Source organism: Tigriopus californicus, chromosome 11 (genome assembly GCF_007210705.1).
Source record: "Tigriopus californicus strain San Diego chromosome 11, Tcal_SD_v2.1, whole genome shotgun sequence".
Lineage (NCBI taxonomy): Eukaryota > Metazoa > Arthropoda > Copepoda > Harpacticoida > Harpacticidae > Tigriopus > Tigriopus californicus.
Genome location: NC_081450.1, coordinates 11,078,244 through 11,103,530, shown reverse-complemented (window position 1 = coordinate 11,103,530; position 25,287 = coordinate 11,078,244). Strand labels below are relative to the sequence as shown.

Below are 25,287 nucleotides of genomic sequence, written 5' to 3'. Positions count from 1 at the left end.
TTGGAACCTGACCTTGCCAGAGGTGATGTCCGTACCAAAGTTGTCCTTTCCGGTCAAGGATTTGTTAACATCCTTTTGTTGTTGGCCCGACATCATTTCACAGTATGGCGGTCACGCACTTTTGACTTTTGTCCGATTAACAACCAAATGCCATCAACGTCGGGAGCCGACTCTAATGCAATAACCAAGAATTCCATCCATATTATTCGGACAATTTCATTCTTATATTCTTTTATCGATCCCTGTGTTTAATGTTTATACACACAGAATTATACATTTCACATAATGGCATGACCGAGAGTCGCAATAAAGGTTATTTCTATTATCATTTACAGACTCTCCCGAAACATAATTTTGAGAAACAATTTACAAAAAGAAAAAGCAAATACCGAATATACGCATGAAATGCATATCCCCTAGTTATTTGCTATATTTGCAACAAATTTCAAAAAGAATATAACCACTAGTCTGATATAGCCCTTTTAGAGGTTACCTCCAAGCCATAAATTGACCGCCGTATCATTTCAAAATTAATACTTATTGATGGTTACACATGGTGTTGTTCTGAATGTCGTTCTACAAAAATATATTGCAAATTTGATGTATAAGTGTGTCCTTTTTGAATTTTCATGGCTATACCTTTAGTTTCGATTGGAGATCCCATCGCTGCAAAGGCTGCGTGATAGCACAAATAAAGTGTGAATGTACATAACGAACCCCAATTAAAGTCTTCCCTAAATCAATCCCATTGAGATCCCATTTTCATTTTTTGAGTACTTCTAGAGCTTGCATAGGGCCATGTATTCGCAAAAATGGAGTAGATCAAGATTACGGTCTGACCAAGGTCAAAGATTAAATAAGGTGTACGTAACTCTGAGAATTTCTAATTGAATACTTTTTAATCACCATTGTGTCAAAAGGCCATTTTTAATATCAAGTATTTTAATTTCAAATTCATCTCAAGTCAGACATCGAGGGTCAAGCAATTTGGTTAAGGATGGACAGGGCGTTACAATTGGCCATATTGGTCCCATAGAGCTGAAATTTTGGATGATAACTTTCGTTATTCTAGTAATTGAATGTAAACAGTTTCTAAAGATTCTGAGACCAAAGAGCGCGAAGCTTTGTACACTTGACGTGGAATGCCCCCAGTGCACTTAATAGATTCGACAAAATTGAGCCAAACTCCAGACCAACCCTGCATTTAAGGACTAGCCCGATCTGCTAGCTCTAATTCGTTGGTTGATAAGGTGTTGTGGCGATGAGAAAATAAGTAACAATTTTCAAAATTTCATTGCTTCAGTTCTCAGGATAAATTTTCGAGTAGAGAGTAAAATTACACCGAAAAAAAAGATTAAGAAGAGGCTAAAGTTAAAATAACATATATTAGCGCAATACCTAACTTATAGTCTTGGACACTGTGACCGTAAAGTCCTTGCCCACTTGAGGAGTAAGTCATTAATATTTCAGATGATAGTACTTGCTTTTAAATGGAAAGTCAATCTTAGTAACTCCGTACATATTATGGGTGAGCCTTAATCACAACAATTTGTTGATTTCAGGCCTAAACGAAGCATGTTGGTGTTGACACTGGAAATAGACCAATCCATCTTCACCCGAAATTTTCATGTTACAAATTGCTTTGCAGGACACCACAAAAAGCAAGCCACCGAGCATTAGATGAAAATCAACAAAATAATGAGAGAGAAGACTGCCCTGGCAGTACCTAAACTTAATTTCAGTATTGAGTAGACCGCGGGAAAAGTTGAAAAATCGTCAAAATATGTAGCTTTAAGGTAACGAAAGTCGTCAAAATGGTAGAAAAGGGTATTCAAATCTAACTTATTCGCTTAACAAAAGCACTGTCACGGCAAAAATTCAACCAATCATGAATAGTACTAGAGAATGCCCCATGCTTTCAATTGGGTTAAAATAATGCTTTTTGAGCGACATCTATGGTCCTTGCATAGGGATAGTATCCTAAAACTAAAAAAGGATCGGTTTCTTAAATGTGAGGTTATATTATTCTAAATATTTCGATTTGATTTCGATTTTGACCAATGAATTAGAGTTGGCTGATCTGGCTAACCCTTGAATATTAGGTTGATCAGGAATTTAAATAAAAAACTTGTCCATGTCTGACTTACATCCTGCTACTGGATCAACGCTTACAAACGGCTTACGAATATTTGAAGGCAGCAAATTAAACAATGAAGGAGCCCGAGAAAGAAGAGAGTTGGACTTCATTGTTTTAACTAGCCTGGATTCTCGAAGGATTGGAGGTGCTCTCAAAACGCACGTTAGGCCTCGACGGTCACTAGAATTGACCCTAAAACCTGGGTTGGGACAAAGCTCATGAATGCTTTTGAAGACGAAGAGTATCAGATAGAGACCTTTCGTACTTTCTTCTGAACACTGTACAGTCACAACTTTTCTAACCTCTCCCAATAGGAGAGCACTCTCATTCCTGTGATGTTCCTAGGGAAACATCTTTGGACTTGTTCGAGCTTTTGCAAAACAGCTGAACTCATTGGAGCCCAAATGGGTGAAGCATTTTCAAGATGTGACTGAACAATCGACTTGTACAGAGTTAGCATCGTGATGCTATCTCTGGACTTAAACGTGCGATATATCCAACCACACATTTGAAAAGCTTTACCCACCTTCAACTGGATATGCTCATCGAACTTTCCATTATTTTGGAGGACTACACCTAGATCTTTCATAGATGAGACCTGCTCAATATCTTTACCTCCATTATCTACGAGTGGAGTATTTAAAGGAGTTGACCCAAATGTCATTGAGCGGAATTTCATTCCGTTCAGGGCCATATTACTCTCAGTAACCCAGGAGTAGATTCTTTCTAGGTCCTTTGCCAGGCTACTGGAATCTTGCCCATTCCTACCAAAAACTAACTTTGTATCGTCAGCATAAGGAGAGAGACTGGCAGTAATACGAAGCGTTTGAAGCGGGGCAACGAATATTATAAAAAGGAGGGGCCCTAAGATGGAGCCCTGTGGAACACCTGACTTGACATTATGTATGTCACTAAGAGATCCCTCAACCTTAACAAGCTGCCTCCTATCATGAATGAAGCTGTTTATCCAATTGAGAACCTTGGCTTGGATTCCAATTTCATGAAGTCTATTCAACAAAATTGTCAAAGGCCTTGATAAAATCAAGAAAAAACAATAAGTATATTTAGAATTTTAAAAACTACCTCACTTAAAAAAATCAACTTTAAATAAATTCGTTTCAAAAACTATGGAACAGTAATTGTCCTTCAAATTGACTTTACCAGCAAATATTTCCTTCTTAGTTATTGTTGTAGTCTTGTTCGCGTAAGAATGATGTAATCTTTCCCAAGAACCGTTAAAGGACAATGCCCGCTGTTTAACTTGACGTGTTAAAGAAAAATGAACAATGAAGCAATGAAAGAGTCGTCAAAAGCTTCAACAGAGGTTGATTTGTAAACTCAAAAGATATGATTGAATTTAACAACTATCTTTCACGTTATTTTTGGGCAATTAGTGACAACACGATTCGACAAGCGGTCACAGCAATCAAATCAACGTTTCATGCAGGCCCAAACTTATCAATTAGTAGGAAAAACGCCAAAATGATAAGATTGGTAATTTGTTCTAAATTTGACGAAAAAGGTAATTCGAAATTTACCATTTTTTTCTTGGTCTAGTGATGCGATTAAGGTAAGTTTTAAGCATGAACTGCAAAGAATCAAGCAACAATAAAACCATGAAGAGAATCGAATCATATAGATCGTTTGGGGAGGTCTCGTTAACAATCGCAAAAGTTAAGAAGGGGCAGGAACTTGACGTCCACACTGCAGTAACGCCAGCTTGAACCAATGACTAGTAATTTTGCTTCTAACCTTAGGTTGGGAACTCTTGTACGTAATTGAGTGTTAGTAACTACAAATGGGAGGCACATCACTGTAACGAGCTCTTGGAGGCGTTCCCAATTCGATCTTTTAGTTGGCAGATATGAATTGTAACAGAAAAACGTGTCCACTCGTTTCCATTAGAATATGTTCAGGATTAATTTTGCTCGCATTGTTTGGCTACCACAGTGTGCGACAAGTAATGAAATATCAGGAAAACAAGACCACAGTGGCCAGTGATTATAGGCGATTGAAGACTCTCGAGTTTCCGTCTATCTTGTTTTGTGATCGAAACTCCGCTTTGAAAGAAAATGCCTCTATTCTTCCACGGGAAGAATACCTGAAATATCATCTTAAACCTCATGTCAGTTTTCAAGGATTGAGTAAAGTAGAAAATGTTAAAGAAGATCCTGACGATGTAAAGGTGACTTATGTTCCCACGCTTTTTAATGGTTTATGTAAGATGTTTGAAATCTCCCGTCAATATGAAGACCGGATGTGGATGGAATTTATAGCCAACGATACAACGGAATATACCGTGTTCTTACTCTCGAAGGGTCATGAATTCTTCGTTACCTTTCAAGTTTTCGTGCATATGCCACAAGAGATACAAGTATCATCCTCAATTCATATCGAAATATCACCTAAGATTTTCGAGTTTGCCGATAACGTGGAGGATGAATGTCACGATTATAACTCCTTGGGCCAGATTGAGTGTCTTCGAGCAGTTAATTCCAAGTTATTAACTCATTTGACCAACGAATGCATCGCTTACCCCTTGGAATATCTATCCCGAAATTGGCGCAACACCACGTGTTCTAATTCCTCGGAGGCCGTGGCCACATTTTTGCCGGTAAATTCACGATTTAATGCAAATCTGAATGACCAACAGGATAAATATCTTTTCATTTGCTCCAAAGCTACAAAAAACGAGTCAAAATGTTAACATAGGCTTGTTTTATGGGTGAGGCTTGGCCGAGTACAGTGCAATAATTGTCAGACATGGCATTGGCACGGAAAACTATGTTTTTATCAAAGTCTGCATTACTTAACTTTTAAGTTATAATTTTCAACACAAAAAATACTAACGCTTAAAAATAGGTGATAAATTAATTTGGTTTTAATTTGGTCAAATATTCTGTCTTTTACACACTTATGGCTCATTGAATTGAAAGCTATTATCTTGTCTGTGGTATATGCCCTCATTTACGCATTGATACCAGCTGTAACACAATGGGCCGCAAGGCCACTCAAGGTGCAGTGAGTAGAGTTGTTCACATCGTACTAGCTTTGTATTTCACATACAACGGTATTTATAAGGGATTGGAGCCAACGCAGTAGCTCGAATTAGCATCTCGCTACACAGCTCAATCAAATACCAACTTAAATACGAATGTACTTGTAGGGTGAAATGGTCGGAATTAAGGAACTTCGTTCGAAAATTGGGTGATTCCAATGATGCCAATTATTGTTTCGACTTTTTTCATATTTAATTACTTAGGGTACGATGGTGTGTAAAAACATACAATTCATTGGTAGTTCTCGCTAAATCATCTTTGTATTAAGTTATACTGAGATTTTTGGTCAAAAATTTCGAACTTCCTAGAGAAAAATAAGGGCCCCGATTAGAGACAACAAACCTTTAGAGCATGTAACTAAAAATAGCAGAGAATAGGGTAAAATAGCCGGGTTCTTGACGAGTGCGAGGGTGGGAGGGATGGGTTTAGTCCTACCAACGAAACCAGGCACTGTCTCTTCCAATTCTTCAATTACAGTGTTTATGTTTTCTCGTTAGGTTACTGCAATTGAAAGGAATCATATTTTTCTAAGTAATTGGACTTGAATCAACTTTCAAACTCACGATCCCATATCACACAGCTTTTTCCGTTTGATTGGCGTTTCAGTCTGATGCCTTAGGCATTAATTTTACCAAATAAAAAAGCCTGTCTGTCAAAGTTATGGCCTTTAAAGTCTTCGTTCCATTAATGGCCCTGGTAAATAATGACGACAATTTAACATGCCTACAATCCAAGGAGTACATCAGTCGATTTGTATGAAAGTCAAGTTGGGTGAATACAGTAAGTTACTTTGCGAAAGATTCCGAAACGATATCCATTTTCAATTTTGAATGAAACATGCAATCAATCATTGGAAAATTGGAAGAGGCAGTGACTGGTTTCGTTGGTAGGACTAAACCCATCCCACCCACCCTCGCACTTGTCAAGAACCCGGCTATTTTACCCTATCCTCTGCTATTTTTGGTTACATGCTCTAAAGGTTTTCGGTCTATAATCGGGGCCCTTATTTCCAACGTCGGACAGCCACACAAATGGGGAAGAAGTAGGCACGGTAGATTGCTATATGTACTACTTATAACATGCTGCGCGGATTTAGCCCTAACTCTTCAAACTATCAGGATCGCTATCCAAATATCCCAATATAATGGTGTCTACAGGCTAATACAAACCCAATCTAATTACACGAAATGAATGACAAGTACACGTTGATGGTTTGATGTTGTCTCACCGACTGATGAAGTGCTCGTGAGGTAATCAAATTATATAAGTAAGAAATATCCCTTGTTCAAACCGGAAGATTAGTGCCAAAGCCCGATTGGCACCAAAAGCAGGCTGATCAGGCCGTTGGCAGTCGCTTCAGGCGTAAGAATGAACTCGCTTGGTTGACTTTATAATGACTTCTAAACTCTTACATCACGAGTACGGCATACCCCCGGAGAAAACCATCCTTAGTTGGGTTTTCTTTTACCTTAGAGTGATATCCGGATTAGTACTTATCTTGCACCTTTCCCCTAAAATATACTAATCGTGGAGTTCATCCCCCCCTTCCATAACTCCTTTTCTCTAGTGATCTATGAGCGAACTAGAATCTCTGGATATGCGCGATACTTTTATGCTCATCTTTGCCACCACTTAGTTTTTACCTTTTGAACCAGAGTGTAAAAGATGGTACATTCTTATTTGATCCCAAAGTTTGTCCCATCCGGGTTATCGTCATTGAGGTTGCAAGGCTCGCGGGGTGATAGCCTTGTTTGTCGTAAATCTACAAAGCCCTTGCATAGCTCTATCGTGATTAATTAGTTGTTTTGCAACTTGACTGTATGTTTACCTAACGGTTTATCCTCTTTGGTCGTGTGCACAAGTTTCAATTCTGATGCCGTGTTAATTATCAAGGGTACAAAGACCATTCGCTAGGTCTTTGGATAGCCCTCTATATTGTCTTTGTCTTTTCGAAGCTATAGTCATGGACCACTGAAAATTATGAACATACGTAGTCGAGGTAGCCCTGCTCAAGGAATACTAGAGCTCCGAAGCTTTAGTGTTCCTTGCCCTGCTACCTGGCGACCAGATTTGACCTCAAAGTCAGCTGTTTGTTATGATTTGGTTTTGGGTGGGCAGATTTTGAAGCCCACAACCATCAGAACGGACATCTCCCCTCGTTTTCAAGACATTTCAGCGTCATCAAACTAGTTGTACTCCTATTGAAAGGACGTTTTTCATATACAAAGTATGGCAGCTTTTTCAAGAAACTCACTTGATGCCAAACTAGTTCATGGAGTGAATGAGACACGTGAGGATGGATAACAACAAGTGATGTCGAACATACCATGATGCCAAGACATTGAGTGTCCAGAAGAGCATAGAACCGCCAGGGACTGCATTGAAGTGCTATCCAACAAACTGCATGGCGCATCAAGCGCACACTTGTGCATTGATTTTTGTTCTGAAAGGCAGGCAAGACAATTGATTCGACCTTCGCTCTCTTGGCCATCCAAGTGGATCGCATGAAGAGTGAGTGGCCCAAAAATAATGGACGGGAAGAAAGAAGAACCAATATCCAATGCTCTTTCCAGCCAAATCTCTGGACAGCCTGAGAGCCTGGCGTTAATATGGACGTGATTGGGAAGAAGCGGCTAGAGAAGCTTTTGAACCTTTGAGTCTTTGAGCTCCAATGACTGGGTCATACGGCAAATGTTGGATTATACCACGAACTTCTAGAGATGCTAACTGCAAACAAAAGCAAAAATTTCTTATCCCCTCAAACGTTCACTTTATTACAAAAAAGCATGTCATATGACCACAAAATCTTGCTGAAGAGATGATTTTGGCCAAATTTGAGCCCAAAACCATGCCTTGGGAACTCCAGAAATATACACTGAAAAGAAATTCGAATTTTCCGCCTGAAACGAACTACTTAACAAGAAAATCATATAAAGTGACCTGCTTGTAATTGAAAAGATCTAAGTTTCTTATTTTATTACTTTGATTCGGAAAGTGGCTCGGAGTTGGTACGACCAAGAGCATGCTGATTTGGCGGGAAGCTCGTTCACATTNATATATTTCTTTAAGTTCGTGATTACGCATCAAGTACATTGTGCCTTAGTTGGCAAACTCATCAGATGGACATTAATCTGTAATGAGGAAAGCTCTTCTTAACATTGAATTTCGCTCTTTTAAGTGTGAAAAGGGTGTTATCAATTTGGATTAGATACACAATGATTAATTTAAAAACAGTATCAGTGTCATGGCCAATTTGACTTAGAAAAATGTGATTTCATTTTATATAGCCAAGCACACTCCAGGTTGACTGATTACCATTGAATGAGATGGTTATTGAATATGCAAGACAATCCCTAAATTGGAAAAAATACATCTAATCAGGTATTCCACCTTTTTCCTCTGCTAAAATCATTTTTCCGGTTTTACTTTCAATCCACATCACTAAAGCACGTTTCTCATCCAAAAGGTGGTTTGTGAGCTTTGGCTTTCTTTATCGTGAATGGAAACTCAATAATTTGAAAGATATCTGGTTGAGCGCTTTTATCCTCAAGCTTCTTCATTTTGACCTTGTTCAATATCTTTGACGCCACTCACTCTTCACGGGATCCATCCGAATTGTCGACTAAGTGAAGGTCAAATTAGGTCAAATCAGAACAAAGATCAATATATAAGTGAGTGCATGAAGAGCCATGCAGTTTGTTGGATGGTGCTTTTTGGTAGCCGCTTGTTGGGAGAGACACAGTTGATTCAATAGGCAGGTGACGGCCCCAAGAGCCTTGGTGATGATGAAGTGTTGCCTTTCAATTGAATTGACTGTCATCCATCTTTCTTTTTTCTGAAGGGTCAATCAATTCCGTAGTGTTGGATACGCTGTTCTGAAGAATCAATGTCTTAGCATCACGGTATGTTGGACATCACCTGATGTCATCCATTCTCTCGTGTCTCATTCACTCCATGAACGAGTTTGGCATCAAATGAATTTCTTGAAAAAGCTGCCATACTTTGTAGATGAAAAACGTCCTTTCATTAACTAGTTTGATGAGACTGAAATGTCTTGAAAACGAGGGGAGATGTCCGTTCTGAGGGTTGTGAGCTTCAAAATCTCTACGTCGTTCCTATCACCAAGGAAAAGCTCCAGTACCTGAGGGGCTGGTCAGCCCAGCTACAACCATGGGTGAGGAATATCGGCTACATGCTTGAAGGGAGGAGAAACAGGATAGCCCGGTCTGTCACAACCCTCTCAGATCCAATGAGGAATGTGTTAGAACCGGGGAATCACATTTTGGTTCTCGAGGAGAACAGGAACCCATCGTCCTGCAACGAGGACAGGAGTCACATTTTGGATCTCGAGAAGACAAGTCTCAATTTGGAGCTCGAGGAGAGTAGTCAGTTTTTGAACCTCTCCCAGGAGGAACCACCTGCCATTGTTAAGTGCTTGGACTTTGCCATTGTTGTGGTGCCAAGAAGTGGGAACTGTTTCGAAGGACAGAACAGAGATCGTCATCATATGGGAGTAGGAAACCTAGAAAGCCGTCCAGAAGAGCAAGAGGACCTGGGAAGTGCCGAGTCTGAAAACAACACTTCGTCTCTCTGTTAGTGGACCTTCAATCCCGTCGGGTGGACGTCATCCGAGCATCTCCGTTGAATCATCTTGCTGACATCGATCAATAAATATTAACCGATTGTTTCATATGTGAATATCCCCTTTTTTATAGGCCCAACAATTCCCCCACTTTTCTTACCGTAGCAAGACAGCTGATAGGCGGTGTGTTTGTGATGAATAAAGTAGATTAAAATGCAGAGTTTGCCTTGAAGAGTAGCCTAGATTTTCCAGACGACCGAGACCGGTCTGACATCGTAGGGAGTAGAAGTAGCAAGTGATTGCATTTAACTGTATCTAAAGTTCATCACTCTTGTAACAGAAAGGAGAGGTCGACTTTGATAGACGCATTTAGGCCCTGATAAGGGAAGCTCAAACTAGTGCTTGCATGCCCTGATTAGGGTTATAACCGGAGGCCTTAAGATAGGTCCAAGAAATTGAAGCCCATGTACTAGGTGCTCCCCATCTTTGAGCGCTATCAAGGTATTTTTACCTCGTGCTTGGGTCAAGAGTTCCATGTTTCCGTTCACCACGGGAATTCATTAAGTCGGGACCTTTCACCCCTGGCTGGTGGACGGAACAGTCTGATGAATTGTCAGAGCAAATTTTGTTAGGTTTCTGGGGTACTTTTGAAAACAGAAGAGGTACTAATTGTACTGGTTGGTTGTTTCCACTTGGCGTTCGCTTTAATATTACTTATATTTCCTACTTTTACTTATAGTTTCTTTCCCATACTCTATATATTCATTGCAAGATGATTTGAGTGGAATAAACCATAAACAATAAAAGCCACAATACAAACCGCAATATCAGACAAAAACGTTTCTAAGGTTTAAAAAAAATGTTGTGAGAAGAGATAACAGCCTCCCAAACAGAAATGAAGACTTGCTCCAAAGGCGGGATTTGAACCCACGCCCTCTGGAAACCTATGCCGTGCATATGTCGGGAACATAAGACCACTCAGCCACTATGGCTAACTACCATTGTTCCTTAATGCAAATTTTATTCAACTAGTTAACAAAAACATTCAGCCTCAAAAGTTCAAGCGACCTCTCAAATTTTGACGGTGACGTTATCTTTTCTTTCTTGCTTCAATGTTCCAAATCATCCATTCTTCTCAGCACCAGATCTTATCAGACAAATTTTAGGAGAATCACGATGGTTTGCAAAGTTGATGCGGTCCTGGTGTATTTTCAAGTCTCATTGGACTGCAAAAGTTCTCTACTGACAGCCTTCTTGTTGCCAAAGGAAAATTATCAATACACGCCGCCTTGACGGCCCTCAATTCGTTTTGTATTCAAAGAATTACGGCAGAAGGATTAGAATAACTGGACCTGATGTTTCAATTCTGAAACAGGGATTGTCCATATTTACACCGTTGACGAACTAGTTTCAGTTTTTGAGGAGTTTGCTCTAGTTTAGCAATACCTGAATGCGTTCCGAAAGGTGGGTCATGGACTAAAATTCCAAAATATACGAAGACTTTGTTAAAAAAAGTTGCAAACTAGCAAAAAGACTGAAGAGCACTACGAATCCAGTAATTGAGGGTAGTCTCCAAAAAATTGGACGTAGTCCAGGATAAAGCCTCCATCGAATTTTACCAATTACCAACTGAGGGTCAAGTGGTTCAGGAGGTCAGGTCGAATCCGAAGGCTTTTTCTCTTATGCGAACTCTAAAAGAAAGATGAAACACCCTGTTGCGCCTTTTGAGGTTGGTGGGGAAGCCATTAGTAATGTAGAGGTTATGGCTAACATGCTAGGAGATCAGTTCTCCAATGTGTTTTCAAGCCCACTGAGTTTAGAAGCAACAGCACATTGCTCTGAAAATGAGTCTGTTGAGATTGACAAGGTTAGTCAATTTGAGCACTTAGAGCAGGTCATTGAGAGACTGGAAAGGCATGACTCAGTTGATGTTGTCTATCTTGATTTTGCCAAGACCTTTGATAAAGTAGATCATGGCCTTTGTTTAATAGACTTCATGACATTGGGATCCAAGGCAAGGATCTCAATTGGATAAGAAGCTTCATCATGATAGGAAGCAAATTGCTAAAGTTGAGGGATCTCTTAGTGACATACATGATGTCAAGTGGCGTCCATCAGGGCTCCATTTTGGGTCCTCTCCTTTTCATTGTCTTCATTGCCCCGCTTCAGAAGCTTGATAGTAGTAATGTCAGTATCTCTTCATCTCTTCTTATGCTGATGATACAAAATTGGTAGTTGGTAGGAATGGTCAGGAATCCGGGTGTCTGGCAGAGGTCCTAGACCAAATCACTCTGGTTGCTGCGAGTAACATGGCACTGAATGGAATGAAATTCCGCTCAATGCCTTTGGGTCGACGCCATTAGACACTCCACTATAAGATGATGAAGGTAAGGACATTGAGCAGGTCTCATCCATGAAGATTTAGGTGTAGTCCTCAAGTAATGGAGAGTTCGATGAGCAATATCCAGTTGAAGGTGGCAAAGCTTTTCAAATGTGTGCTTGGATATATCGCAGGTTTAAGTCCAGAGACAGCATCACGATGCTAACTCTGTACAAGTCGATTGTTCAGTCACATCTTGAAAATGCTTCACCCATTTGGGCTCCAATGAGTTCAGCTGTTTTGCAAAAGCTCGAACAAGTCCAAAGATGTTCACTAGGAACATCACAGAAATGAGAGTGCTCTCCTATTGGGAGAGGCTAAAAAAGTTCGGACTGTACAGTGTTCAGAGAAGGCACGAAAGGTATCTGATACTGTACGTCTTCAAAAGCATCCATGAGCTTTGTCCCAACCCAGGATTTAGGATCAGTTATAGTGACCGTCGAGGCTTAACGTGCGTTTTGAGAGTAACTTCAAGCCCTCGAGAATCCAGGCTAGTTCGAATAATGAAGTCCACTTCTCTTCTTTCTCGGGCTCCTTCATTGTTTAATTTGCTTCCTCTAATGTTCGTAGGGAATACGTAGGCCTTGTTGATCCGGTTGCATCTTTCAAGTGAGACTGGGACAAATTTTCAGATAATATTCCTGATCAACCCTACATTCAAGTGCTAGCTCGGTCTGCCAACTCAAATTCGTTGGTGGACCAAAAATCATAAAAAGCTTGAAAAGGTAATAAGTAGACAAAATGTAGCCTTTAATTTAATAGTACTGGGATTGCATTCCTGTAGCGGTTAGAAAAGCCCTTGAAAAGCAGACCAAAAAAATCAGTTCTTCTAGCCTTGATAGGAATGCCTCGTGTTGAATTGCATTTTGCTACATTGTCACCGTTTTAATCATGAACATCCATAAAAACGACTTTTACCCAAAAGAGCTATTTTTAGCCTTTTTTCTACGTTTATACTTACGTATTTTTGCCATTTCCATTTTTTTTTAACCTTAGAAACGTTTTTGTCTGATATTGCGGTTTTGTATTGTGGCTTTTATTGTTTATGGTTTATTCCACTCAAATCATCTTGCAATGAATATATAGAGTATGGGAAAGAAACTATAAGTAAAAGTAGGAAATATAAGTAATATTAAAGCGAACGCCAAGTGGAAACAACCAACAGTACAATTAGTACTCTTTCTGTTTTCAAAAGTACCCAGAAACCTAACAAATTTTGCTCTGACAATTCATCAGACTGTTCCGTCCACCAGCCAGGGGTGAAAGGTCCCGACTTAATGAATTCCCGTGGTGAACGGAAACATGGAACTCTTGACCCAAGCACGAGGTAAAAATACCTTGATAGCGCTCAAAGATGGGGAGCACCTAGTACATGGGCTTCAATTTCTTGGACCTATCTTAAGGCCTCCGGTTATAACCCTAATCAGGGCATGCAAGCACTAGTTTGAGCTTCCCTTATCAAGGGCCCTAAATCGCCGATCAATCCATCAAAGTCGGACTCCTCCTTTCCTGTCTTACAAGAGTGATGAACTTTTAGATACAGTTAAATGCAATCACTTGCTACTTTTTTTTTTAAGTGCAACAACTCTTAGCATCTGCATTTAATCTACTTTATTCATCACAAACACACCGCCTATCAGCTGTCTTGCTACGGTAAGAAAAGTGGGGGAATTGTTGGGCCAATAAAAAAGGGGATATTCACATATGAAACAATCGGTTAATAGTTATTGATCGATGTCAGCAAGATGATTCAACGGAGAAATGCCTCGGATGACGTCCACCCGAGGATTGAAGGTCCACTAACAGAGAGACGAAGTGTTTGTTTTCAGACTCGGCACTTCCCAGGTCCTCTCTTGCTCTTCTGGACGGCTTTCTAGTTTTCCTATCCATATGATGACGATCTCTGTCTGTCCTTCGAAACAGTTCCACTTCTTGGACCACAACAATGGCAAAGTCCAAGCACTTAACAATGGCAGGTGGTTCCTCCTGGGAGAGGTTCAAAAACTGACTACTCTCCTCGAAGCTCCAAATTGAGACTTGTCTTCTCGAGATCCAAAATGTGACTCCTGTCCTCGTTGCAGGACGACGGGTTCCTGTTCTCCTCGAGAACCAAAATGTGATTCCCGGTTCTAACACATTCCTCATTGGATCTGAGAGGGTTGTGACAGACCGGGCTATCCTGTTTCTCCTCCCTTCAAGCATGTAGCCGATATTCCTCACCCATGGTTGTAGCTGGGCTGACCAGCCCCTCAGGTACTGGAGCTTTTCCTTGGTGATAGGAACGACGTAGAGATTTTGAAGCTCACAACCTCAGAACGGACATCTCCCCTCGTTTTCAAGATTTCAGCCTCATCAAACTAGTTAATGAAAGGACTTTTTCATCTACAAAGTATGGCAAGCTTTTTCAGAAATTCATTGATTGCCAAACTCGTTCATGGAGTGAATGAAGACACGAGAGAATGGATGACATCAGGTGATGTCCACACTACCGTGATGCTAAGACATTGATTCTTCAGAACAGCGTATCCAACACTACGGAATTGATTGACCCTTCAGAAAAAAAAGAAAGATGGATGACAGTCAATTCAATTGAAAGGCAACACTTCATCATCACCAAGGCTCTTGGGGCCGTCACCTGCCTATTGAATCAACTGTGTCTCTCCCACAAGCGGCTACCAAAAAGCACCATCCAACAAACTGCATGGCTCTTCATGCACTCACTTAATATATTGATCTTTGTTCTGATTGGACCTAATTTGACCTTCACTTAGTCGACAATTCGGATGGATCCCGTGAAGAGTGAGTGGCGTCAAAGATATTGAACAAGGTCAAAAATGAAGAGAACTTGAGGATAAAAGCGCTCAACCAGATATCTTTCAAATTATTGAGTTTCCATTCCGATAAAGAAAGCCAAAGCTCACAAACCACCTTTGGGATGAGAAACGTGCTTTAGTGATGTGGATTGAAAGTAAAACCGGAAAAATGATTTTAGCAGAGAAAAAGGTGGAAATACCTGATTAGATGTATTTTTTCCAATTTAGGGATTGTCTTGCATATTCAATAACCATCTCATTCAATGGTAATCAGTCAACCTGGAGTGTCCTAGGCTATATAAAATGAAATCACATTTTTCTAAGGTCAAATTGGCCATGACACTGATACTGTTTTTAAATTAATCATTGTGTATCTAATCCAAATTGATAACCCTTTTCACACTTAAAAGAGCGAAATTCAATGTTAAGAAAGAGCTTTCCTCATTACAGATTAATGTCCATTCTGATGAGTTTGCCAACTAAGGCACAATGTACTTGATGCGTAATCACGAACTTAAAGAAATATATAAATGTGAACGAGCTTCCCGCCAAATCAGCATGCTCTTTTGGTCGTACCAACCTCCGAGCCACTTTCCGAATCAAAGTAATAAAATAAGAAACTTAGATCTTTTCAATATCAAGCAGGTCACTTTTATATGATTTTTCTTGTTAAGTAGTTCGTTTCAGGCGGAAAATTCGAATTTCTTTTCAGTGTATATTTCTGGAGTTTCCCAAGGCATGGTTTTGGGCTCAAATTTGGCCAAAATCAATCTCTTCAGCAAGATTTTGTGGTCATATGAAATGGCTTTTTGTAATAAAGTGAACGTTTGAGGGGATAAGAAATTTTTGCTTTTGTTTGCAGTTAGCATCTCTAGAAAGTTCGTGGTATAATCAACATTTGCCGTATGACCCAGTCATTGGAGCTCAAAGACTCAAAGTTCAAAAGCTTCTCTAGCCGCTTCTTTCCAATCACGTCCATATTAACGCCAGCGTCTCAGGCTGTCCAGAGATTTGGCTGGAAAGAAGCATTGGATATTGGTTCTTCTTTTCTTCCCGTCCATTATTTTTGGGCCACTCACTCTTCATGCAATCCACTTGGATGGCCAAGAGAGCGAAGGTCGAATCAATTGTCTTGCCTGCCTTTCAGAACAAAATCAATGCACAAGTGTGCGCTTGATGCGCCATGCAGTTTGTTGGATAGCACTTTCAATGCAGTCCCTGGCGGTTCTATGCTCTTCTGGACACTCAATGTCTTTGGCATCATGGTATGTTCGACATCAACTGGTGTTATCCATCTCACGTGTCTCATCACTCCATGAACAAGTTTGGCATCAAGTGAGTTTCTTGAAAAAGCTGCATACTTTGTATATGAAAAAACGTCCTTTCAATAGAGTACAACTAGTTTGATGACGCTGAAATGTCTTGAAAACGAGGGGAGATGTCCGTCTGATGGTTTGTGGCTTTCAAAATCTGCCCACCCAAAACCCAAATCATAACAAACAGCTGAACTTTGAGGTCAACTCTGGTCGCACAGGTAGCAGGGCAAGGAACACTAAAGCTTCGGAGTCTAGTATTCCCTTGAGCAGGCTAACCTCGACTAGGTAATGTTCATAATTTTCAGTGGTCCATGACTAATAGCTTCGAAAAGACAAAGACAAATATAGAGGGCTATCCAAAAGACCCTAGCGAATGGGTCTTTTTGTACCCATGATAAATTAACACGGCATCAGAATTGAAACTTGTGGCACACGAACCAAAGAGGATAAACCGTAGGTAAATTAATACAGTCAAGTTGCAAAACAACTAATTAATCACGATAGAGCTATGCAAGGGCTTTTGTAGATTTACGGACAACCAGGCTATCACCCCCGCGAGCTTGCAACCTCAATGACGATAACCCGGATGGGAACAAACTTTGGGATCAAATAAAGAATGTACCATCTTTTACACTTTGGTTTCAAAAGGTAAAAACTAAGTGGTGGCAAAGATGAGCATAAAAAGTATAGCGCAATATCCAGAGATTCTAGTTCCGCTCATAGATCAACTAGAGCAAAGGAGTTATGGAAGGGGGGGATGAACTCCACGGATTAGTATTATTTTGGGGAAAGGTGCAAGATAAGTACTAATCCGGATATCACTCTAAGGTAAAAGAAAACCAACTAAGGATGATGCCGTACTCGTGATGTAAGAGTTTAGAAGTCATTATAAAGTCAACCAAGCGATTTCATTCTTACGGCCTGAAGCGACTGCAACGGCTGATCACCTGGCTTTTGGTTGCCAATCGGGGCTTTGGCACTAATCTTCCGGTTTTGAACAAGGGGATATTTCTTACTTATTTAATTTGATTCCTCACGAGCACTTCATCAGTGGTGAGACAACATCAAACCATCAAACGTGTACCTTGTCATTCATTTCGTGTAATTAGATTGGTTTGTATTAGCCTGTAGACACCATTATATTGGGATATTTGGATAGCGATCCTGATAGTTTTGAAGAGTTAGGGCTAAAATCCGCGCAGCATGGTTATAAGTAAGTACATATAGCAATCTACCGTGCCTACTTCTTCCCATTTTTGTGTGGCTGTCCGACGTTGAAATAAGGGCCCCGATTACAAGACCGAAAACCCTTTAGAGCAATGTAACCAAAAATGCAGAGGATAGGGTAAAATAGCCGGGTTTTGAAAAGTGCGGGCGAGGTGGGGTGGGATGGGTTGAAGTCCTACCAACGAAACAGGCACTGCCTCTTCCAATTTTTCCAATGATTGGATTGCATGTTTCATTCAATAATTGAAAATGGATATCGTTTCGGAATCTTTCGCAAAGTAACTTACTGTATTCACCCAACTTGACTTTCATACAAATCGACTGATGTACTCCTTGGATGTAGCATTGTTAAAATTGTTCGTCATTATTTACAGGGCCATTAATGGAACGAAGACTTTAAGGCCATAACTTTGACAGACAGGCTTTTTTTTATTTGGTAAAAATTAATGCTTAAGGCATCAAGACTGAAACGCCAATCAAACGGAAAAAGCTGTGTGATATGGGATCGTGAGTTTTTGAAAGTGATTTCAGTCCAATTACTTTAGAAAAAATATGATTCCTTTCAATTGCAGTAACCTAACGAGAAAACATAAACACTGTAATTGAAGAATTGGAAGAGACAGTGCCTGGTTTCGTTGGGTAGGACTAAACCCATCTCCCCCTCGCACTCGTCAAGAAACCCGCTATTTTACCCTATTCCTCTGTTATTTTTTGGTTTACATTGCTCTAAAGGTTTGTTGTCTCTAATCGGCGGCCCTTATTTTTCTCTAGGAAGTTCGAAATCTTTGACCAAAAAATCTCAGTAATAACTTACAAGATGATTTTTAGCGAGAACTACCAATGAATTGTATGTTTTTACACACACCATCGTACCCTAAGTAATTAATATGAAAAAAGTCGAAACAATAATTGGCATCATTGGAATCACCCAATTTTCGAACGAAGTTCCTTAATTCCGACCATTTCACCCTCACAGTACATTCGTATTTAATTTGGTACTTGATTGAGCTGGTGTAGCGAGATGCTAATTCGAGCTACTGCGTTGGCTCCAATCCCTTATCCGTTGATGTGAAAATACAAAGCTAGTACGATGTGAAACAACTCTACTCACTTGCACCTTGAGTGCCTTGCGGCCCATTGTGTTACAGCTGGTATTAATGCGTAAATGAGGGCATATACCACAGACCAAGTAATAGCTTTCAATTCAATGAGCCCCATAAGTGTGTAAAGGACAGAAATATTGCCAAATTAAAAACAAATTATTTATCACCTATTTTTAAGGTTAGTAATTTTTGGTTGTTGAAATTATAACTTAAAGTTAAGTAATGCAGACTTTGATAAACACATAGTTTTCCGTGCCAATGCCATGTCTGACAATTATTGCACTGTACTCGGCCCAAGCCTCACCCATAAAACAAGCCTAATGTTAACATTTTGGCCTCGTTTTTTGTAGCTTTGGCAGCAAATGAAAAGATATTTATCTGTTGGTCATTCAGATTTGCATTAAAATCGTGAATTTACCGGCAAAAATGTGGCCACGGCCTCCGAGGAATTAGAACACGTGGTGTTGCGCCAATTTCGGGATAGATATCCCAAGGGTAAGCCCGATGCATTCGTTTGTCAAATGAGTTAATAACTTGGAATTAACAGGCTCGAAGAACTCAATCTGGCCAAGGAGTTTAATATCGTGACCATTCATCCTCCACGTTATCGGCCAAACTCGAAATCTTAGGGATATTTTCGATGATGAATTGAGGATGAATACTTGTATCTCTTGTGGCATATGCCGAAAACTTGAAAGGGTAACGAAGAATTCATGACCCTTCGAGGAGTAAGAACACGGTATATTCCGTTGTATCGTTGGCTATAAAATTCCATCCACATCCCGGTCTTCAATATTGACCGAAGATTTCAAACATCTTACATAAACCATTATAAAGCGTGGGAACCATAAGTCACCTTACATCGTCAGGAATCTTCTTTAACATTTTCTACCTTTACTCAATCCTTGAAAACTGAACATGAGGTTTTAAGAATGATATTTAGGTATTCTTTCCCGTGGAAGATAGAGGCATTTTCTTTTCAAGGCGGAGTTTCGATCACAAAACAAGATAGACGGAAACTCGAGAGTCTTCCAATCGCCTATAATCAACTGGCACTGTGGTCTTGTTTTTCCTGATATTTCATTACTTGTCGCACACTGTTGGTAGCCAAACAATGCGAGCAAAATAATCCTGAACATATCTAATGGAAACGAGTGGGACCCGTTTTTTCTGTCACAAATTCATATTTGCCAACTAAAAGATCGAATTGGAACGCCTCCAAGAGCTCGTTACATGAATGTGCCTCCCATTTTGTAGTTACTAACACTCAATTACGTACAAGAGTTCCCAACCTAAGGTTAGAAGCAAAATTACTAGTCATTGGTTCAAGCTGGCGTTATGCAGTGTGGACGTCAAGTTCCTGCCTTCTTACCTTTTTGCGATTGGTAACGAGACCTCCCCAAACGATCTATATGATTCGATTCTCTTCATGGTTTTTATTGTTTGCTTGAATTCTTTGCAAGTTTCATGCTTTAAAACTTACCTTAATCGCATACTAGACCAGAAAAAAAATGGTAAATTTCGAATTACCTTTTTCGTCAATTTAGATACAAATTACCATCTTATCATTTTGGCGTTTTTTTCTACTAATTGATAAGTTTGGGCCCTGCATGAAACGTTGATTTGATTGCTTGTGACGCTTGTCGAATCGTGTTGTCACTAATTGCCCAAAAATAACGTGAAAGATAGTTTGTTAAATTCATCATTATCTTTTTGAGGTTTTACAAATCAACCTCTGTTGAAGCTTTTTGACGACTCTTTCATTGCCTTCATTTGTTCATTTTTCTTTAAACACGTCAAGTTAAACAGCGGGCATTGTCCTTTAAACGGTTCTGGGAAAGATTACATCTTCTTACGCGAACAAGACTACAACAATAACTAGAAAGGAAATATTGCTGGTAAAGTCATTTGAAGGACAATTTACTGTTTCCATAGTTTTGAAAACGAATTTTTAAAGTTGATTTTTTTAAGTGAGGTCGTTTTTAAAAAATCTAAATATACTTATTGTTTTTTTCTTGATTTTTATCAAGGCCTTTGACATTTTGTTTGAATAGACTTCATGAAATTGGAATCCAGCCAAGGTTCTCATTGGGATAAACAGCTTTCATTCATGATAGGAGGCAGCTTGTTTAAGGTTGAGGGATCTCTTAGTGACATACATAATGTCAAGTGGGTGTTCCACAGGGGCTCATTCGGGGCCCTCCTTTTTATATATTCATTGCCCCTGCTTCAAAGCTGATTCGTAATAATGTCAGTCTCTCTTCTCTCTTCTATTGCTGATCGATACAGAATTATTTGTTTGGTAGGAATGGGCAGAGATGTGTTTCAGGAGCTGGCCAAAGGTAGGAGGTCCTAGAAAGAATCTACTCCTGGGTTCTGAGTAGTAAAAGCCCTGAAACCCGTGATGAAATTCCGCTCAATTGACCTTTGGGTCGACGCCACTCCCTTAATACTCGCACTGATAACGGAAGGTTCAGATATTGAGCAGGTCTCATCCATGAAAGAATTTAGGTATAGTCCTCCAAATAATGGAAAGTTCGATGAAGCATATATCCAGTGAAGGTGGGTAAAGCCTTTTCAAATGGTGTGTTGGATATATCGCAGGTTTAAGTCAAGAGATAGCATCACGATTGCTAACTCTGTACAAGTCGATTTGTTCAGTCCACATCTTGAAAAATGCTTCACCCATTTGGGCCTCCAATGGAGTTCAGCTGTTTTGCAAAAGCTCGAACAAGTCCAAAGATGTTTCACTAGGAACATCACAGAAATGAAGATGCTCTTCCCTATGGGAGAGGGTTAAAAAAGTTCGGACTGTCAGTGGTTCAGAAGAAAGTACAAAAGTTATACTGAGTACTCTTCGTAAAAGCATTCATGAGCTTTTCCCAAACCCAGTTTTTAGGATCAGTTCTAAGTGACCGTCGAGGCTTAACGTGCGTTTTGAGAGCAACTTCCAAGCCTTCGAGAATCCAGGTAGTTTAAACAATTGAAGTCCACCTCTTCTTTCTCGGGCTCCTTCATTGTTTTAATTTGCTGCCCCCTATGTTCAAATACGTAAGGCGTTTGTAATGATCCAGTAGGTGAATTTTCAAAGTGAGACATGGACAAAAGTTTTTTTAATTAAATTCCTGGATCAACCTAATATTCTCAAGGGTTTAAAGCCAGATCAGCCAACTTCTAATTCATTGGGTCAAAATCGAATCAAAATGGAAAATATTTTAGAATAATATAAACCTCACATGTTAAGAAACGATCCTTTTTTTAGTTTTAGGATACTATTCCCATGCAAGGACCATAGATGTGTCGCTCAAAAAGCATTATTTTTAACCCAATTGAAAAGCATGGGGCGCATTTCTAGTCTATTCCCATCGATTGGTTGAATTTTTGCCCGTGACAGTGCTTTTTGTTAAGCGAATAAGTTAGATTTGAATACCCTTTTTCCTACATTTTGACGACCTTTCGTTTTAACTGTAAAGCTACATATTTTTTGACGATTTTTTCCAACTTTTCCCCGCGGTCCTACTCAATACTGAAATTAAGTTTTAGGTACTGCCAGGGCATCTTCTCTCCTCATTATTTTGTTTGATTTTCATCTTAATGCTCGGTGGCTTGCTTTTTTGTGGTGTCCTGCAAAGCCAATTTGTAACATGGAAAATTTCCGGTGAAGATGGGAAATTTGGTCTATTTCCAGTGTCAACACCACAGGCTTCGTTGAAGGCCTGAAATCAACAAATTGTTGGTGATTAAGGCTCACCCATAATATGTACGGAGTTTACAAGATTTGAACTTTTCCATTTAAAAGCAAGTACTATCCATCTGAAATATTAATGACTTATCTCAAGTGGGCAAGGACTTTACGGTCACAGTGTCCCCAAGAACTTATAATGTTAAAGGTACATTGCGCTAATAATATGTTATTTTTAACTTTTAAGCCCTCTTCTTAAATCTTTTTTCGGGCTGGTAATTTTACTCTCTTACTCGAAAATTTTATCCCTGTAAACTGGAAAGCAATGAAAATTTTGAAAATTGTTTTACTTATTTTCCTCAATCGCCACAACACTTATCACCAACGATTAGAGCTTAGCAAGAATCGGGCTAGTCCCTTAAATGCAGGGTTGGTCCCTGGAGTTTTTGGCTCAATTTTGTCCGAATTCTATTAAAGTGCACTGGGGCATTCCCACGTTCAAGTGTACAAAAGCTTCGGGCGCTTCTTTGGTCTCCAGAATCTTTAGAAACTTGTTTACCATTCAATACTAGAAATAACGAAAGTTATCATCCAAAATTTCAAGCTCTATGGGACCAAATATGGCCCAAATTTGTAACGCCCTGTCATCCTTAACCAAATTGCTTGACCCTCGATGGTCTGACTTGAAGATTGAATTTTTTGAAAATTAAATACTTGATATTAAAATGGCTTTTGACCACAATGGTGATTGAAAAAGTATTCAATTAGAAATTTCCTCAGAGTTTTACGTACACTTTATTTAATCTTTGGGAACCTTGTCAAGACCGTAAATCTTGATCTACTCAATTTTTTGCGATACAATGGCCCTACCTGCAAAAGCTCTTTAGAAAGTACTCAAAAAAATGAAAAATGGGATCTCAAATGGGAATTGATTTAGGGGAAGACTTTTAATTGGGTTCCGTTATGTACATTCACACTTTATTTGTGCTATCCACGCTAGCCTTCTGCAGCGATGGGATCCTCCATCGAAACTAAAAAGGTATAGCCATGAAATTCAAAAAGGAACACACTTATACATCAATTTGCAATATATTTTGGTAGAAACCGACAATTCAAGAACAACACCATGTTGTAACCAATCCAATAAAGTTATTAATTTGGAAATGATACGGCGGTCAATTTATGCTTGTGAAGGGTAACCTCCTAAAAAGGGCTATATCAGACTAGTGGGGTTTAATTCCTTTTTTGAAAATTTGTTTTGCAATATAGCAATAACTAGGGGAAATATGCCCATTTCATGCGTATATTCGTTTTGCTTTTTCTTTTTTGTAATTGTTTTTCTCAAATTTATGTTTTTCTGGGAGAGTCCTTGTAAATGAATTAAAGAATAAACCTTTTACCATTGCGACTCTCGGTCATGCCCAATGTTATGTGCAAAATGTATAATTGTGTGGTGTATAAACCATTAAAACAAGGGCTCGATACAAAGAATATAAGAATGAAATGGTTCCGAATAATATGGATGAATTCTTGGGTTATTGCATTAAGAGTCCGGCTCCCGACCGTTGAAAAATGGGTATTTGGTTTTGTTAATCGGACAAAAGTCAAAAAGTGCGGTGACCGCCCAATAACTGTGAATGATGTCCGGGCCAACAACAAAAGGATGGTTAACAAATCCTTCGACCGGAAAAGGCACAACTTTGGTACGGACATCAACCTCTGGCAAGGTCAGGTTCCAAGCACTGTTGGAACACTAGCCTTTGCCCAGCCCAATGGTGAGGAGGGGCTCTGTTTTTTCAACATTGAATGGCGCCCATGTATTATTGGCACATTGGGGGCAGGCAAGCAACAAGTTCGTTGAGGAACATTGGCAAAAAGTGGCATCCGGCGGTTTTCGATAAGCGTAATTTGAGCGGAAGTTGGGAAGCCAAAGGTTAGGCCGTAAAGGAAAATTGGGGGATGGATGTAAGGTTTCTGCCAAGAGTTTGAAAAGCTTTTGATTGGACAGGAATAGAGGGAAGAAGCTTATGGGAAGTTCCCCTATTTGCAGATTTATCGATCCTGGCCCTGGGCCCTTAGTTTTGTAGAGTTGAGATGATGGTGAAAGATAAATTGGGTTGATGAATGTGGAAGCTAACATACGTAGCTCAAATCTTTTGGACCGATTTATTGAATCATACGTACCACGGTCAATGTGGAAGGAGGTGAGGAGGCAGACGACCTTTTTATGGAAAACCAATGGCCTTCCCTCTTTGATGGTATTAACTTGAAGGCTCGTTCTCTGGCAAATAACCGTGAAGTGTATTGCTGGCGTTTTTTGCAATTCTTAACGGCTTTTGAATCACCAGAGAACCAGGTCCGTCTACAATATTGGGAGATATTGGATTAGATAGATGTGTAAGAAGTTTCGGGTAGGTTCGCATACATAAAAGATTGATCAGGAATTGACGATTAAAGCATCCCTCTGCGGAAGGCCCAGTAGAAGTGAAATTAGCAAGGGGGGTGGTCCTCAACCAGAGCCAATGGAGCTCTGCCGTCCCAACATAAGATGTTTGGCTAGCAATGACGCAGAATTTAATGCGGACCCTCCCCCCAGTTTGTTTCTGTCTGGGTCTGTCCAGACATTCAATTCCACACTGGACGGAAATTTACACAGATAATTTTGATCCAAGTACTAGAGAATAAGCTTGAAGTTTTCAGCCGGTTTGAAGAGAGTTTGAAGAGTAAATGGGCTTGAAATTTCTCGAACCTAATCTAAGCCCTTTAAGCCCCTTACCCTTAATAGGGTAAATCACTACAAATACCTGGACAATGGACAAATTGGCGGACCAGTTACCTCTACTCCCCCCAAGAGTACAACTCGACTTAAGTTATAATACTAGTTTATTGCGCTAAACTTCAAGGCAACCATACATAACCTGCAATGCAATTAGGGGTCACTCTCTATAATCGACAGGAAATGTATCAATTGTGCTGATCTGGTACCTG

General features: G+C 39.8%; 1 protein-coding gene across 1 annotated transcript in view; it reads left to right on the top strand.

Moving 5' to 3' along the window:
• Positions 1-25,287, top strand: part of LOC131891166 (uncharacterized) — a 31,518-nt gene that overhangs the window by 2,465 nt on the left and 3,766 nt on the right. Inside the window, exon 2 of the mRNA XM_059240691.1 lies at positions 4,548-4,751. Coding sequence (XP_059096674.1) covers positions 4,548-4,751 — 204 coding nt within the window. The remainder of the gene's footprint in view (positions 1-4,547; positions 4,752-25,287) is intronic.